Source organism: Phocoena sinus, chromosome X (assembly GCF_008692025.1).
Source record: "Phocoena sinus isolate mPhoSin1 chromosome X, mPhoSin1.pri, whole genome shotgun sequence".
Lineage (NCBI taxonomy): Eukaryota > Metazoa > Chordata > Mammalia > Artiodactyla > Phocoenidae > Phocoena > Phocoena sinus.
The window spans coordinates 86051709-86069999 of NC_045784.1; the positions used below are offsets into that span (position 1 = coordinate 86051709).

The 18291-nt window shown below is 38.6% G+C and overlaps 1 protein-coding gene across 6 annotated transcripts in view; it reads left to right on the top strand.

Annotated features, from left to right (window-relative positions):
* The first annotated feature begins 919 nt into the window (after positions 1–919).
* Positions 920–18291, top strand: part of CENPI (centromere protein I) — a 48097-nt gene continuing 30725 nt past the window's right edge. For 3 of the 6 annotated variants that reach the window (XM_032620825.1, XM_032620829.1, XM_032620830.1), the window contains exons 1-6: positions 920–984; positions 2097–2166; positions 2713–2948; positions 3569–3706; positions 7770–7888; positions 8175–8282. In XM_032620825.1, the coding sequence (XP_032476716.1) occupies positions 2726–2948; positions 3569–3706; positions 7770–7888; positions 8175–8282 (588 nt within the window). In that variant the 5' untranslated portion in view covers positions 920–984; positions 2097–2166; positions 2713–2725. Of the gene's footprint in view, positions 1056–1209; positions 1271–2096; positions 2167–2712; positions 2949–3568; positions 3707–7769; positions 7889–8174; positions 8283–18291 lie in introns of those variants that run through there. The other 3 variants (XM_032620826.1, XM_032620828.1, XM_032620827.1) reach the window with 3 other exon arrangements.

An 18291-nucleotide genomic window follows, 5' to 3' on the forward strand; every position in this document is an offset into this window, starting at 1 on the left:
CTCACGGGCCCAGCCGCTCCGCGGCATGTGGGATCTTCCCGGACCGGGGCACGAAGCCATGTCCCCTGCATTGGCAGGATTCTCAACCACTGCGCCACCAGGGAAGCCCCCTCCCACACTTTTGCCTATAGTTTATGGGTATATTTTGGCCTCAAAAAAATCAGTGAGAGTCATTAAATTTTTATCTTTCTTCTCCAGTTCCTACTCTAGTAAGAGATTAAACTAGGGACTAAGTTCAGGTCTCAGACTAAGCCCTTGCTGCTGTTTTAGCCAGTTTCTTTAAGGTCCATCGATTCCTCAAAGTTAGGAATCTTTACTTGTTGACTGGCCGGCTACCTACAAGATGCCACATCTGGCTCAGGACATACGTTTCCAGCATACTCTAGAAGGTATGCGTGCCCATCCTCGGTAAAAGGAGGGCAAATTCAGCCGCCGTCCTTTCCTCCCACCTCCTAGCGACAGCTTCAGAGGTGTCAGACCCTTTAACCTAATTCTCTTGCCCAACATGGGAGAAGCAGCCTTTATTGAGAAGTTTGCAGTTTCATATTTTCCTACAGATTCAAAGCCCGACATTTGGGGTCAATCTGAGCAAATGGATCACTGTAATTGGTCTTGTTAAACTCAAGAACCGAGACACTAATTGTTCCGTTTTAGGCACAGTGACGAATGGGAACAATATTAGAACAGTGGGAACATCAGCCAATCGGCTGATTTCAGCAGCAACTGCCCGCTAGCCGGGCGTACCCGGGCCTGGCGGGTGTGGCCGGCGGCTCTGCGGAATTGCGTTTGCGTCAGCGTGGGCGCGCGCGCCGCCTCGCGCCATTGAGCTGTGACCCAACCAATCAGGCTTCAGTAGAGCGCGCGGCTCCGCCCTGAAGCCCCCTGTGTCGCCTCGGAAGCGCATGCGCGGGGCGGAGCCCGCTCTTTTGAATCCGGGAGGTGACGTTTGGACTCCAGAGGCTTTGGGACTGAGGAGTATTTTAGGTGAGGTGCTTTTAAACACCGGGCAAAGTGGGATCCCCGAGGCCGAAGGGAATCAATCTCCTGACTTCTGAGTAAGACTGTCCTACAAGGTGTCGGGTTTTCCCCCAGAACGGGAATCTGCCCAATGGGTCAGTTGTCGCGGCCAAGTTCGGTCCCTGCTGGGGCAGGCTGTGAAAGGGGGTCCTTGGGGAGCGATGGGACGGTTCCACTGGAAAGGGCCAGAAGCTGCTCGCCCGCCCTTCTTTCGTAGGACCCAAAAAAACAACTCGGAACCTGGAACCTCTCGGTGGGTTAGGCATGCATATTGCTCTTCTGCTCCTGCCTCATCTGTTCTAGGGAGGTGGGGTTGAGTGTCATTACGACCATTCCCTTAGTTTTTCCTATTTGAAGCCCAAAACTTAGAAGTCATTCTGGCTTCCTCTCTTTCTTTTTCCCTACATCTAATTCCTTTATTACGGCCTTGCCCAGTCTCCTTCCAAAACATTTCACAAATACCATCATTTTCTACCTTTCCTACCATTTACACCTTAGGCCAGGTTCAGATTGCAGTCATATCTCTTCTGGACTTTTGCTAGACCCTTTTAATTGTCTATTTCCACTCCTGCACCCCTAACATTCTATTCTTCGGACTGCAGCTAAAATGATCTTAAAACATAAATCAGATGGTATCACTCCCCTCTGTAACAGTCTTCCCTTCCCCCATAGTTGCCTATGACACTTAAAAACCAAATTCCTTGTTCTGGCTTACAAGCCCCAATATAGCAGTCGCTGTCTGCCTTTTTGACTTCGTCTCCTACTACTCTGTACCTCTTTCATGCTACTACCCCCACCGACCCTTGCCTCTTACTGGTGTTGTTGCTGTTTCTTTAACACACAGAGCTCTTGCTTTAAGGTCTTAGCATGTCTTGTTCTTTCCTCTCCATGAAATACCCTTCCACCAGCTCTTAACATGGTTGGTTCCTCCTGGCATTCAAATCTCAGCTTACAGGTCACATCAGAGAGGCATTCTCTGAACACTTATTCCAAAGTAGCTTCTCATCCCCACCTCTTTTCTATGACATCACTGTATATTATGTTCACTATTATTTACTTATTTATTGACTCTCTCACAGCTCCTCTTCACTCCACCCCCATAAGTTTCATGAGAGCACAGACCTTGACTGTTTTGTTATTTTATCCCTGGTGAGTAGAATTGTGCGTGGCATATATTGTAGATGATGCTCAGTAATTATTTATTGAATAAGTGAATTATGTCCTGAAAATGCTTAGTTTGGCCACCAGTTTGTCTTTAACTTGGCACTGACAAAGCAGGCAGCATTAAAGATTAAAAGCAAAATCAAGGCAGGGTGGAGAAAAATAGGAGTGGAGAAAGTAACATTGAGTTCATGAGATGGATTAGTTTTGGACTCACTTATGTGATATAGCCCTTTTAAGAGAATTTGTTATGTTGCCTGTACTCTTACTGTTTTTTTCCCCTCACAAGGCCAGCTAGTGAATGTTACCTTGGAGAGTCATTTCTGTTCCTATTTAGGTCAAGGGATTTTTGAGAAAGTTAACCTATAGATTTTGTTGCCTGGATTGCTGTCAGTTTTTTTATTGTGTACTTGTATGCTAGGTCCTCTGTACTAAATGTGGGAATACAGGCATGTGTGATCCCTGTCTTTGTGGAGTAAAAAGGGAGGGACAGTTTGGCTGGTTAATGGTAACTTGACACTTGTTTCTGTATAGAACACCTGCAGTAATGTCACTTCAAAGGAAAGTTAAGAACTCTCAGGCACGAAAGAGGACTTCACAAGGTAGTATTAGCTATCAGACTAGACTCTCAGCCTGGAAAGTAACAGAGGACCTAAGTGACTCAAAGAGCATCTCGAAACATGGACAAAACAATCCAGTGGAAGATTATGAACATGCTGATGATCAAGCAGAAGGCGCTCTGCAAATAGCACTGACATACTTTGAGAAAGGTAAGACAGATTGTTTTCCTTATGTTAAGTCCTATTCCTTTAAAAATATCAGACTTTTTTTCTTAAGGATTTTTAAAGGAAAGCATATTTTTGCTCATTTGTGATTTTTGTTTATTTAATGGACATTTATTGAGCACTTACTACGTATCAATATGCTAGGTACTAGGGATATAGCAACAAAGCATGTTCCTGGCAGAGTGGTTTCCAAACTGTTACACATTGGGATTTCCCGAGAATCTTTAAAACCCACTGGTACCTGGCATCCACTCTTAGACTTTCTGATTTTATTGGTATGGGATACAAGCTGGGCATTGGGATTTTTAACGGCTCCTTAGGTGATTCCAATGTGCAGCAAAGTTTGGGAACCACTTCCCTAGTTTTTGAAACAGCTTAGTCTAAGTTCAGTGCTTTTAGTTAGTTTAGAGCAGAGAAGCCAGGGCAGGATTCAGTTTTCCTGCTTTGCTGTGAAGTATTCAAGGGTTTTAAAGGCTTTGAAGGGTTTTTAGGAAGACATCTTGTACATAAAGCTATTCCTTTGAAGAATCCTAATTTGTAACTGTTGAGGCTGAGGAGTGAGAGAGTTTTAAAATCCTCACTATTTAATACTGTTCCTCTTCCAGGTCCCATTAAAACTTCACAGAGTAAAGATAAAACCTTGGAGAAACACTTGAAAACTGTGGAAAATGTGGCATGGAAGAATGGCTTAGCTCCAGAAGGAATCGACATTCTATTAAATGTGGCACTCAGTGGCAAATTTGGTATGTCAAGGGGGTAAATTTTTCAGTTTGCTATTTGTTTTGCCTTTCAGACTTTGAATTAGATTGTTGATTGGAATCAGCTGCAGTTAAAGAACTATATATTTTTCCTATTCTCTTCATAAAACCAATCTGATAAGATTATATCAATAAGATGGGCCTTTCTTGTGTTCAGACTACCTTATGAACTAAAAGTTTCTATGTGCATATGCTGAAAATGGCTAGTTATCACATATCTTTACAAATAAAACGGGCCTCTCACTGTTGCGGCCTCTTCCGTTGCGGAGCTACAGGCTCCGGATGCACAGGCTCAGCGGCCATGGCTCACGGGCCCAGCCGCTCCGCGGCATGTGGGATCCTCCCGGACCGGGGCACAAACCCACGTCCCCTGCATCAGGTGGACTCTCAACCACTGCGCCACTAGGGAAGCCCCAATAAAATGGATTCTTGTCACCCAATACATGGGAGCCATTTTTAGTATTTTTCTTAGGAAGGATAGATAATAATTTAAATAGTGTTGCCAGAAGGCACATTAAGAGATCACTTGGTCTATTTTACTGCCTTTAGGTTCACTTATCTATGGCAAGTCCCTGTTGATACTGTCTCCATTCCAGTCTCTGTGGCCTTAATAGTCAAGATGCTTTTTCTTTTGTGCCAATGCTTCCTTTTCTGTTCTAAGTTCATTTGTAATGGCAGTGGGGAGAGATTCTTAGAAAGAAATAATATCTGTCTATTATTCTTTTTACTTGAGAAGAACCTTTTTACCTACCCTCACCCAAATTTAGACTTAGAGAGTATTTTAGCCCTTGAACATTCTCATTTTAAAGGTGCGGAAACTGAAGCCCAGAGTGGTTAAAGAGACTTGCTTAATCTCAGAGCTAGAACTGGGGAACTCAGATCTCCTAACTCCCCTTCTAGTGTTTATGCTGCACCACACTGCTACTGGGTTTTCTCCTTTTTTTTTTTTAAATTAAGACAACTATCAAAATTGAATACTTTATATACCATTTTCTAGCCCATGCATATTGGGTTCCTTTGTGCATACCCTATCATGTTTGCAGGTGTGTGTGTCTGAGAGAGAGAGACAACACATTACTAGCCAAATTCAGTATATGACTTCCAGGAATTTTAGTTCTCTATATTTTAAAAAAAAATTATTTATTTAGTTTTGTCTGTGTTGGGTCTTTGTTGCTGCGTGCAGGCTTTTCTCTAGTTGCGGTGAGTGGGGGCTACTCTTCGTTGCGGTGCACGGGCTTCTCATTGCAGTGGCTTCTCTTGTTGCGGAGCACGGGCTCTAGGTGCATGGGCTTCAGTAGTTGTGGCACGCGGGCTCAGTAGTTGTGGCTCATGGGCTCTAGAGCACAGGCTCAGTAGTTGTGGTGCATGGGCTTCGTTGCTCCACAGCATGTGGGATCTTCCTGGACCAGGGCTCAAACCCATGTCCCCTGCATTGGCGGGCGGGTTCTTAACCACTGTGCCACCAGGGAAGTCCCTAGTTCTCTATTTTTACCTGATTAGTTCTCTTTGTTTTCCTACAAAGTTAAATTTGACCTAATAAAATTGGTCTTCTTCTAAGTGGTTTCAAATTGGTTTTGACAAATTTCTAGGAATTCATATTTAACTGATTAGTGTTTATCGAGAACAATTCTATCTATCCCTTCTCCCCTTAAAACATGTATAGAATGTACAGATGTTTTCTATTTTGGAATTTCTCTTTTCTTTTTTGATATCTCAGAAATTAATGTTTAGAAGGTTTTCGTGATGTTTGCCAGGTCTTATTGCAAATGCATGCATGTTTCAAAATGCATGCCTCAGAGTTAGAAACTTGTATGTAACAATTTAAAAAATAATCTCTGGCTTTCTAGTCTAATTTCATTTTTCTGTTGAGCTGGAATTTGGTGACATTATATGTAGCCTCATTAATTGCTTTTCTCCTTTTAGTTATTTCTGTGATATCCACCATCACTACCAGATCTTTATATGTAGCTCTTTTGCTAAGTTGAAATACATATTGAGGGGCAGGTGTGCTAGAAATGTCATAATTAGGTACAAAGGGACTTTGGACTCTTTAGTAATTGAAAAGTCACTGGGAAGTAAGAATAGAGTCTATATTGAATTCTCCCTTTGAATTTGGTACATGTGTAAAGTGTTAGCGGTCAGACTGTTGTAAACTTTACAAGGGTTGGGGGATGGGAGTAGGGGAGAAGAGAGGAGTAAAAACAAGATACCATGAGACTGGAAAGCAGAGATTTTTATTCTTGTGATTCATTACCTGCCATCACTGCTTCCTTTCTTCTCCACAGAATGATGGGGTAGGAATTGATGAGATATATTGTTGAAGTTATGTAGGATATATAAATCTAGAGATCTGATGTACAACATGATGACTATAGTTAGTAATATTGTATAGAATACTGGAAATTTGCAAGAGAATAGATTTCATGTGCTCTTACCACACACAAAGAATGGTAACTATGTGAGGAGATAAAATGTTAATTAACTTGACTGTAGTAGTCATTTTATTATATATAGGTATATAGTATCTTCCGGGTGTTGGTTCCAGGACCCCCTGCGGATACCAAAATCCTAGGATGCTCAAATCCCTTGATAAAATGGCGTAATATTTGCATATAACCTACACACATCCTCCTATATACTTTAAATCATCTCTAGATTACTTATAATACCTAATACAATGTAAACACTATGTAAATAGTTGTAAATACAATGTAAATGCCATGTAAATAGTTGTCTTGTGTGGCTAATTCAAGTTTTGCTTTTTGGAACTTTCTGGAATTTTTTTTTAAACGAATATTTTCTGTCTGTGGTTGGTTGAATCCACAGGTGCATCTTATCCATATCCATATGGATATGGAGGGCTGATTATATCATATTATCATGTTGTGCATCTTAAATATATACAGTTTTTATTAAAAAAATAAGAGGTCTACACTAGTAGGAAAAGAAAAGATGTATAAGATGTTTCTGAGAATGCTACTTGCAGGTGAAGTTAAGAACAGTGTTATCTTGGTGAATGGATGTGATCACCATGCTATAATGCATGTAAGACAGCGTTTAAAGACCTGTATGTTTCGAAGAATGCTACTTGTGGGAGAAATTGAGAACAGTGTTATACTGAATGGATGTGATTACCATGCTATAATACCTGTAAAACAGTGGTTAAAGACACATGTATCCAAGATATTGTTGAGGCTTCTACTTGCATGAGAAGTTGAGAACACTGTTTTTTCCAGTGAATGGTTTGTGATCACCACTGTATAATGCAAATAAAACAATGTTTAAATACAAAAAGAAATTGATGATATATATGTATATTTAATTATTGAAGCCTTAATAAGCAGAAGTTGACATAGGGTATACACAAAACTACTTGCAAACTCACTTCTATTAGCAGATGGGAGGATAGCATAGAAGCCAAGAGAATATGATGGAAAGATTGGACCAATATAGAATGATATTACTACCAGCTAATAGTATAGTTGTTTGATTCTGCTATCCTTCCCACTTTTGGGGGGGGAATGGAGACTAGAAATATATCTATTTATTCTTAAATGTAGCAGCTCATGCAAGATATCTTAGAGTAGCTTTAAATAAATCAGAATCTATTATGCCATTTTAAAAAGTCCTTGAAATTTTCCTAGGAGTAAAAGACTTCTTTTGAGGTGTAATTCACGTACCATAAAATTCACCCTTTTGAAGCATACAATTCAGGGTTGTTGTTTTTTTTAGCATATTCATAGAGTTGTGCAACCATCACCACTATCTAATTTCCAAACATTTTCATCATGCCAAGAAGAAATCCTGTACTCATCCTCCCTTGTTAGATAAAAATATTAGAACCAAAGAATTTGCTTTATAGTTTATTTTAAAAGTTAAAGATACATTTTTGTTTCAAACTATGTTTTATAATGATGATAAGATATATTGAATATTATTTTATTGCCTTCAATGTGAAGTGAACTTTTTAGGACTAAGAGTTAATAATAGTAAGGAAACAGTCAAGATCCCAAAATGTAGTTTGATTTAGAGTTTGTCTGCTTTCCAGGGAGTGCTGTAAACACTCGGATATTCAAGTGTATGATTCCAGCAACTCTAATATCAGAAGATTCTGTGATTACGGCGGTCTCTTGGCTTTGTGTTGGCAAGTGTTCTGGTAGCACCAAGGTAATCTTTTTAAACACTTTGATGATAAGTCCTTCAGAACTACTTAAGGGCTGGCAAGGAAGAGCCACTTATGGAGTAATGGCAGTGGCCTTTTGTGCAAAGCCTGTAGTTTTGGAACAATGTAGCTTGATGCAAGGAGTCTGTTCAAACAGAAATTTTTACTGAGAGATGAAATTTATTATCCTTCTTTGTGCTAGAGGCTTCTAAAACAGCCCTGAGGGGGAAATTAAGCTCTCTCCTCTGCAAGTTATATTTCTCTAAAGATAAGCATTTTGTCTCTCAATAGGTACTTTTTTATCGTTGGCTGGTTGCAATGTTTGACTTCATTGATCACAAGGAGCAAATTAACTTGCTCTATGGCTTCTTTTTTGCTTCATTGCAAGATGATGCACTGGTAAGTACAAACGGGACAGCATCATGCATCGATCAAATGGTACGCGCTTGTATATCGATGCACCATATGTGCTTCAAAGTGCCACACCACTTTCCTTACTTATTTTAAAATATATGAAACACATAGAAAAGTGTAAAGAGTAACATAAAAAACATCTTTACACCTGTCTCTCAGATTAACAAATAAAATTTTTAATGCATTTGCTTTATATCTTTTTTAAGGAAATAATTGTAACAGATAGAATTGAGTTCACATGGGAGTCTCTTTGCTGATCTAGAGCAATGATTGCCATCTTTTCCCTTTTAAACCACTTCAACAGGGTCCTTTGAGTCACTTATTGTACAGTTTCTTTTTTCTTTTTTTTTAACATCTTTATTGGAGTATAATTACTTTACAATGGTGTGTTAGTTTCTGCTTTATAACAAAGTGAATCAGTTATACATATACATATGTTCCCATATCTCTTCCCTCTTACGTCTCCCTCCCTCCCATCCTCCCTATCCCACTCCTCTAGGTGGTCACAAACCACCTAGCTGATCTCCCTGTGCTATGCGGCTGCTTCCCACTAGCTATCTATTTTACATTTGGTAGTGTATATATGTCCATGCCACTCTCTCACTTTGTCACAGCTTACCCTTCCCCCTCCCCATATCCTCAAGTCGATTCTCTAGTAGGTCTGTGTCTTTATTCCTATCTTACCCCTAGGTTCTTCATGACATTTTTTTCCCTTAGATTCCATATATATGTATTAGCATACGGTATTTGTCTTTCTCTTTCTGACTTACTTCACTCTGTATGACAGACTCTAGGTCTATCCACCTCACTACAAATAACTCAATTTCGTTTCTTTTTATGGCTGAGTAATATTGCATTGTATATATGTGCCACATCTTCTTTATCCATTCATCCGATGATGGACACTTAGGTTGCTTCCATCTCCAGGCTATTGTAAATAGAGCTGCAGTGAATATTTTGGTACATGACTCTTTTTGAATTATGGTTTTCTCAGGGTATATGCCCAGTAGTGGGATTGCTGGGTCATGTGGTAGTTCTATTTGTAGTTTTTTAAGGAACCTCCATACTGTTCTCCATAGTGGCTGTACCAATTCACATTCCCACCAGCAGTGCAAGAGTGTTTCCTTTTCTCCACACTCTCTCCAGCATTTATTGTTTGTAGATTTTTTGATGATGGCCATTCTGACCAGTGTGAGATGATATCTCACTGTAGTTCTGATTTGCATTTCTCTAATGATTAATGATGTTGAGCATTCTTTGATGTGTTTGTTGGCAATCTGTATATCTTCTTTGGAGAAACGTCTATTTAGATCTTCTGCCCATTTTTGGATTGGGTTGTTTGTTTTTTTGTTATTGAGCTGCATGAGCTGCTTGTAAATTTTGGAGATTAATCCTTTGTCAGTTGCTTCATTTGCAAATATTTTCTCCCATTCTGAGGGGTTGTCTTTTGGTCTTGTTTATGGTTTCCAGTTTCTTGATTAACACTGTGAAAACCTCATCAGAATTAATGAGGAGAGGATTACTTTTCATGAGATGCCAATGGGCTGAATTTGATTAAATAGCATAATTATTCCCATTGAAAACGTTAATAACTCTAAGAAATCAATCTACTGTCCACATGGAAGACTTTCAAGGACCATCAGTAGTTCACAGACCATGTGAACCATTCATCTAACTGAATTCCTCTTGCTTCTGGAAAGGGAATTCATTCATTGATTTCATTTTTTAAAAATTGACTGTGTTCATTGTATTGATCGAGGCAATGTAGAAGATTCAAAGTTTAGCAGAGTTTCCATATTCCAGGGGTTTATAATCCAGTTGGAGGACTAAGGAAAGCAGATAAAGTTAAATAATGTATAAATTAAATTATCAAATACAGTATATGTTAACACGAGGATAATAATTGCTGTGATATTCCCAGGAAGGAAAGAACACTGTAAACCAGAGTGATTAGAAAAAGCATCATAAAGTATGTAGGCATTGAGCTAGGCCGTGAAGGTTGAGTAGGATTTGAGATTTGATGTTTGATATGACAGGAATATTTCAAGCAAAGTTGTGAACTGTGTAAATTGTATTTCAGGAGACCTTAAATAGATCAGATTGACTTAATTACAATTGGTGTCAAGCAGTGGTGGGTGGTAAGGCTGAAAAAGTTGGGTGAGGAAAAGTTGTAGAGGTCTTTAAATGTGATGGTAAGGAATTTGAACTTTATCCTATATCCAGTGGGGAAATCACTGAAAAACTTGGGGCAGAACATGTTGAAAGCAACACTGTAGGAAGTTGTATCTAGTAGTGCCAAACATTATGAATTATGATGGAGGCTAGAGTCAGGAAGACTAATTAGGAGACTAACTTGATGATGACATCCTAAACTAGCAGTTCTCAGATACACTCTGTGGACCCCTTGAGGTTCCCTGAGAACCTTTCAGGAGGTCTCAGTGGTTCAAGTTATCTTTATAGCAATATCAAGATGTTATTAGCTATTTTCACTGTGTTGACATTTGTACTGATGGTGGATAAAACTGCTGGTGCCTTAGCACAAATAAGGGCAGTGGGGCCAGACTGTACTAGTGGTCATTGTGTTCTTCACTGCAGTAAAAAACAAAAATGCTAGTTTCACTTAATACTGTCCCAAATGAAGCAGTAAAAATTACTTCATTAATTATATTAAACTTCAACCTGTGAGACACATCTTTAATATTATGTTTGATGAAATGGGAAGTACAAATAAATCCCTTCTGCATACTAAAGTACAACAGTTGTCCTGAGGAAAAGCACTTGTGTGATTGAGTTGTGAGCTAAACCAGCTGCTTTTTTCACAGAATACCATTTTTACTTCAAAGAGTGACTGACATATAAACTGTGGTTATTCAGACTTGGGTATTTGGCAGATATTTTCTTGAAAATGCACAAAGTGAGCTGGTCATTTCAAAGAAAACAACTGACACTGTTTTTTGCCAGTGATAAAATTTGAGCTTTTAAGCGAAAATTACAAGTTTGGAAAATTTGTATCTGCCACTGTGAACTTGACAGCTTCCCAATACTTAAAGACTTTCCTGATGAGGATGGTAGCAATATTAATGAATGTGATTTTTAGATATTGTATAATGAAATGTGTCAATATTTGGAAGCTTGGTATAGCTAATTTCCAAATTATCAAGTATGATATGAAATTATGCATGGGTAAAAGAGCCATCCAAAGTGCAAGATATATCAATGAATTTTAATGGAACAGAGTACAAAGACGGTTCATTGATAAGATTTCAGATTCCACATTGCAGCTGTTCCCTAAGAGGCTATCACTTACCAAGTTTTAGTGAAGTATCAAAGACTAATATCCACGATTTTCTGAAAAGGCTATTAAAATATTACTTTCTTCTCCAACTACATATCTATGTGAGCCTGGCTTTTCTTCATGTACTTCAATCAGAACAACATATTGTAACGGATTTAATGCAGAAGCAGAGAATCCAGCTGTATTCTATTAAGTCAGAAACATTAAAGAAATTTGTAGAAATGTAAAACTGTGTCACTCTAAGTCATTTTTGGGGAAAATATAGTTATTTTTCATAAAATATTTCATTTATTGTTAGCATGTGATGGGCTTATTTTTATTTTTATTTTTTGCAGTACGCAGGCCTCTCACCGCTGTGGCCTCTCCCGCTGCGGAGCACAGGCTCCGGACGCACAGGCTCAGCGGCCATGGCTCACGGGCCCAGCCGCTCCGCGGCACGTGGGATCCTCCCGGACCGGGGCACGAACCCGTGTCCCTTGCATCGGCAGGCGGACTCTCAACCACTGCGCCACCAGGGAAGCCCTGGGCTTATTTTTTAAATGAGTTAGTAAACATTTAAAAATTTCCGAGTTTTAGTTTCTAATATGGTAAATATCAACAGATATAAAACCAGATAAACAAAAGCTCTTTGGGGTCCTCTAATTTTTAAGAATGTAAAGAGTCCCAAGACCAAAAAGTTTGAGAATCACTATCCTAGACTAAGGGGAATAAAAAATTGAAAGGACAAATTTTAGGGGAAATTGTAAAGGAAGAATTGACTTGCTACCTATATTGGATTAAGGGAAGGGTCAAGAGATAAAGATCCAAGTTTTTAAGGCAGCATGACTCAGAATGATGGTACCTTTGACCGTAAAAGGGAATTTGTGAAAAGGAGGTAGTTTTGGGAGGAATATCATATGTTTGGCTTTAGATGTACAAAGTTTGAGCTACATCCTTTAGAAATTCACTCAATGAACATTTATTAACCACATAATATGAATGGCATTGAACTAGTATTAGAAATACAAATATGAGTAAGAATAAGTTAACTATAAGCCTCATATAGTTAACTTATATGAGGCTTATATGCCAGGCACTAGTATACTTTATATACACAGTATTTCATCATCTCTAAGATGCCATTAGTGTTAAGGTGCATCATTATCTTATGAACCATTACAATAGAATGCTGCCATTAAAGCTATCACATGATATGGATTTTAGGATTAGTTCTGTTTTCAGAGATGTTAAAATGTAGAGAAAGAAATGTTAGACTATGTAAAATATTTTTTTCCCAGTTCTGAGGGTCTGAAAGTTCTTTTCTTACATCAGTATTCTAAAAAAAATTTTATTGAGCACCTACTATTTTCTACACTTGTGCTACCAGTATAGTAGCCACTAACTTCATTTGACTAAGTGAGCACTGGGAATGTGGCTAGGCCAAACTGAAATGTGTTTTAAGTGTAAAACACACACCAGATAAGAAGTGGTTTTAACTCACATGAACCTCTTGCCAGCCTTATGTGGTATACACTTTTTTTTTTTCTTTGCGGTATGCAGGCCCCTCACTGTTGTGGCCTCTCCCACCGCGGAGCACAGGCTCCGGACGCGCAGGCTCAGTGGCCATGGCTCACGGGCCCAGCCGCTCCACGGCACGTGGGATCCTCCCAGACCGGGGCACGAACCTGCGTCCTCTACATCGGCAGGCGGACTCCCAACCACTGCGCCACCAGGGAAGCCCTGTGGTATACACTTTTATCCCCATTTTAGAGATGAGGAAGCTGAGGCACAGAGAAGTCAAATAATTACTCAGAGTCACGTGACTAGAGCCAGAATTTATGGAAAATGATATTCCCATTTTAGAGATGAGACAACTGAGGCTTGGAAAAGTTACATAACTTTGCTAAGGTAAGCTATCTAGTAAGAGGCTGAGCCTTGAAGGTCTTTAAATGTAGTAGGAGAGAAGATAAGTACAGTGTGAATAAATCCTGTGATAGTATCCACAGAGTTCCATGTGAGTATAAAGGAGAGATAGCAAAATGAGACTGGGGATCAGGGTTAAAGTCATAGGAATTTGTTTTCAACAGGAAGAGACATGGGTGTTGATGTCAATAAATTTGTGGGTTAGCCAGTAAGGGAGATGATTGAGGGAATTCCTGGCCAGTGGTTTTAGTGATTGTTTTTTTCCTCAAAGTTTCACTTAAGTAGGAGGCAAGGTCTTCTGCTGAGAATGAGGATGGGAAGATAGAATATTATGTTTGAGGAGAGAGTATACATTTTGAAATAGCTTTTGGTGGAAATAGAAATAGGAGATTAGAGACACAGTTCTGAAGGCCCAGATGAGTTTAGGGAGCACGAATTTGTGATAGGTAATTTCTCCAGGGTGGGACAAGGAGGCGAGAGAGTGACCGCCGATGGATCAGGAAGTCTAGAGAGAAAAGGGAGAAGGTGAAGACAAAACAGGGCAGATTGGGAGCACACGCAGCTGAGGTTCAGGATGCCTTGGTGACATTCAGGAAATGTATTGGGGTTAAAAACTGGAATAATAGAAATTGTAGCATTGGAGTTTAAGATTTCAGGAGGGGATGGTTCAATGTGATGACAAGATGCAGAGTGACAATGGGGTGAGTTGTTGAAGTAGGGTGAGGGGATGAAGGTTATTGGAATTGAAATTTTCTCTATCCTTATGGATTTATTGTTGTTGCTGCCCATTTATCAATTACAGAGTGAGGTATGTTGAAAATCTCCCACTATGAAGGCAGATTTGTTAGTTTTCCCTTAAAGTTCTGTCAAATTTTACTTTATATATTTTGAGTCTATTATTAGGTATATGCACAATTATAGTTTTCATATATTGTCCTGCTGAATCAAACCTTTATCATGGAGTTGCCCTTTGTTAGAAATGCTTTTTGTTTTAGTCATTTCGTTTGATATTGACATTGGCTAGTATATTGCTTGGTATATTACCATCTTTTGGTTTTTTGAAAAATCTTCTTTTGCCCTCATGTCTTAGATGCCCCTTTTATTTATTTATTTTTAAAAAACTATTTTCTTTTTATATTTTTGGCTGCATCAGGTCTTAGTTGCGGCACGTGGAATCTTTCGTTGCGGCACGGGCTCTTCGTTGTGGTGCGTAGGCTTCTCTTTAGTTGTGGCGCGGGCTCCAGGGTGCGTGGGCTCTGTAGTTGTGGCGCACAGGGTCCAGAGCACATGGGCTCTGTAGTTTGTGGCACTCGGGCAGGTTGTCTCTTTGAGGCTCACAGTGTGGGCTTTGTTGCCCCATGGCATGTGGGATCTTAGCTCCCCAACCAGGGATCGAACCTGCATCCCCTGCATTGGAAGGCAGATTCTTTACCGCTGGACCACCAGGGAAATCCCTTAGATGCCTCTTTTCAATAGCACGTAACTAGATTTTATTTTTAAATCCTGTCTGACGATTTTCACTTTTACCTGGAAAATTAGTTTATTTACTTTTGTAGTGATTGTTGATACAGTAGAAATGAATTGAAATATCAATATCTTATTTTGAGCTTTCTAAATGATCTGCTTTTTTCTGATTCTTTCCCTCATCCCTCTTATTTTGGATTGATTGTGGTTTTCTCCCATTCTTGGTTGGAAATTACACATTCTGTATGTGTTGTTTTAGCTGTTATTGTACCTATTTTAACATGCATATATAGTGTAAAATGTAAAACAGTGTCATCCTTCTTACTGTTTTTCTTTTGTTTGGAAAATGTAGTTATTTTTCATAAAATATGTCATCTAGCATATAATGGGTTTATTATTTTTTAGTGAATTAATAACTTTATAATGTTCTCAGTTTAAATTTTTAATTTTTTTTCTTAAAGTCTAAAGGTAACTAATATCTTTACCTTCATCTTGAATGATACAAGGACCTTAGAATGCTTTAACTCTGATCACACTCCTCCCAGGTTATATGGTATTATCTGGTTTTAGTTCTGGCTCTTTCTTCTCCATCCTCCTCCACATACACATACAGTAGACATTATTTTCTTCACAGTTGGTGTTTGTCTAGATTTGCCCACATATTTGCCAATATCTTTGCTCATCATTTGTTTTTGCATCTCAGACCTTCAATCGAGCTCATTTTCTAGAATATTCTTTCAGTAAAATCTTTGATGGTAAACTCTGTCTTTGCCTAAAAATATCTTTACTATGCCCTTGCTCTTGAAAATTGGTTCTGCTGTGTGTAGAACTCTAGGGTGACAGTGAAATTCTCTCAGGACATTGACAATATTGCACTGGCAGCTCCTTTCCATTGTTGTCGAATCAGTCTAATTGTAGTATGTCATTTCTTTTCTCGCTGGATACTTTTTTAAAACAGCTTTGTTGAGATGTAACTCACATACCATACAGTCCACTCAGTAAAATCCACTGGTTTTTAGTATGTTCACAGATATGTTCAACCATGAACAGAGTCAGTTTTAGAACATTTTCATCACCTCAAAAATCTCATACCTCTTGGGAAACCAAAAAAGTCATGTGACTTGTTTATTGTGACATTCTTTCACTTTATTAAAAAAAAACTCATACCTTTTAGCTATCACCCCCATCTTCCTATTTAGAGGTTCTTAAGCAACTCTTAATCTATTTTGTGTCTTTAGAGATTTGCCTATTCTGGACATTTCACATAAATGGAATCATACAATATGGGGTCTTTTTTTCTTTTTCTTTTCTTTTTGTTTTTGGCTGCCCTGCGCAGCATGCAGGATCCTAGTTCCCCAACCAGAGATCAAACCCAGGTTCCCTAGAGTGGAAGCACGGAGTCTTAACCACTGGACCGCCAGGGAAGTCCCTAATATGGGGTCTTTTTTGACTGGCTTATTTTACTTAGCATAATGCTTTCAAGATTCAGCCATGTTGTCAGCATGTATTAGTACTTCATTCTTTTAACCTGTTATCCTTTTTCCATAATGTAAAGTTTACCATTTTAACTATTTTAAGTGTTATTAATGGTTATAAATTTTTAAGTGTTATTAATTGCATTCATAATGTTGTGCAACCATCACTGCTATCTATTTTCAAAACTTTTGTATTACCATAAACAGAAACTCTCTAGCCAGTAAGCAATAACTCCCCATTCCTCCTCCACTCAGCCCCTGGGAACCTCTAATCTACTTTCTGTCTATGAATTTGCCTATTCTAGGTGCCTCATATAAGTGGAATCATCCAGTATTTGTCCTTTTGTGTCTGGCTTCTTTCACTTAGCGTGTCTTCAAAGTTCATCCATGTTATAGCATGTGTCAGAACTTCATTTTTATGGCTGAATAGTATTCCATTGTATGTTTATACCACATTTTGTTTATCCATTATCTGTTGATGAACCCTTGGGTTGTTTCTGCCTTTTGGCTAACATGAATAATGCTGCAGTAAACGTTGGCATGCAAGTGCCTGTACAAGTCCCTGCTTAGAATTCTTTTGGATACATACTTAGGAGTTCTTCCAGGCAGGGACTGAGCCTCTTATAACCCAGGTATTTAGTATTGTAAACTTCATAAGAGCAGACCTTTTTGTCTGTTTTATCCACTGCTTAATAAGTACTTGTTTCATGAGTGAATGAATGAATAGGAGCTATTCATAAATGTTTGTCAAATAATTGCAATATACTTGAGTAGTTTTCATGATGCTGACTAGAGAGTTTCTTGCTCAGCATGGCAGAGGGGAAGGGGGCCTGCTTTTTTTCTTTTTCTTTTCTTTTTTTCTATCTTTTAAAAAATACTTATTGAAGTATACATACACAACATTACTTATAAGTTATCAGCTCAATTAATTTTTATAAACCGAACATATTTGTATAAATATCACCCAGATCAAGAAATAGGGATCCTAACTTTTAAAAGCATTAAAAGTCACAACTTGGCAGGCGCCTGACTCTGTAGTGACTGAGATGTGGTGGTTAACTATTTGCCAGAAAAGCAATTGTAAAGTCTTAGATGCACATGAATTTTTCCTTTCTAGATGTGATTAAAGGAGAATGTCAGATAGAATGCTGGGGCCTAGGGTGGCACTCGTTTCATACCCAACATATTGCTAATGGTTCATATCCTAGGGATGTGAGGCAGTGAGTTTTTTGGGTTTTTTTTACTGAAAGTTACTATATTTTGTGTACAATGTGGCATGTATTCTTTCCTTAAAAACAAGAAGATCCTATATATAAATCCACACTTATTACAAGTATGTTCATTCTTTATCAACCCATTTCTAAGTAAAGGAGTGGCAATATAGAATGCTGTACTTCAAAGTTTAGAATCAAGACTACTAAAATATGAGTTTGTTTAAAGAAAATCTTTGCTTTTGTTGCCTTCTCTAGTCCTATTTAATAATTTACCTTTTCAGTTTCCTAACGTTTAAAGCAGGTATTGGCAATTTTTTTCTTAAAGGGCCAGGTAGTAAATATTTAGGTTTGAGTGCCATACTGTCACAAGTACTCACTATGCTGGTGTAGTGCAAAAGCAGCTACAGACAATTAATACATAAATGAATGACTGTGTTCCAATAAAACTTTATTCACAATAACCAGCAGTGGGCTGGATTTGACCCACAGGTTGTTGTTTACCCATTCCTCCAATAGAGTATTATTTCCTTGTCTGATAAACAGATATTCTTAATTTAATGAACTCTAATTTATTGGGGTTTTTTTTGTTTTATTTTACGGTTATCATTTTTTTTTTAATGAAAGAAAAACACTGCCACCCTCTG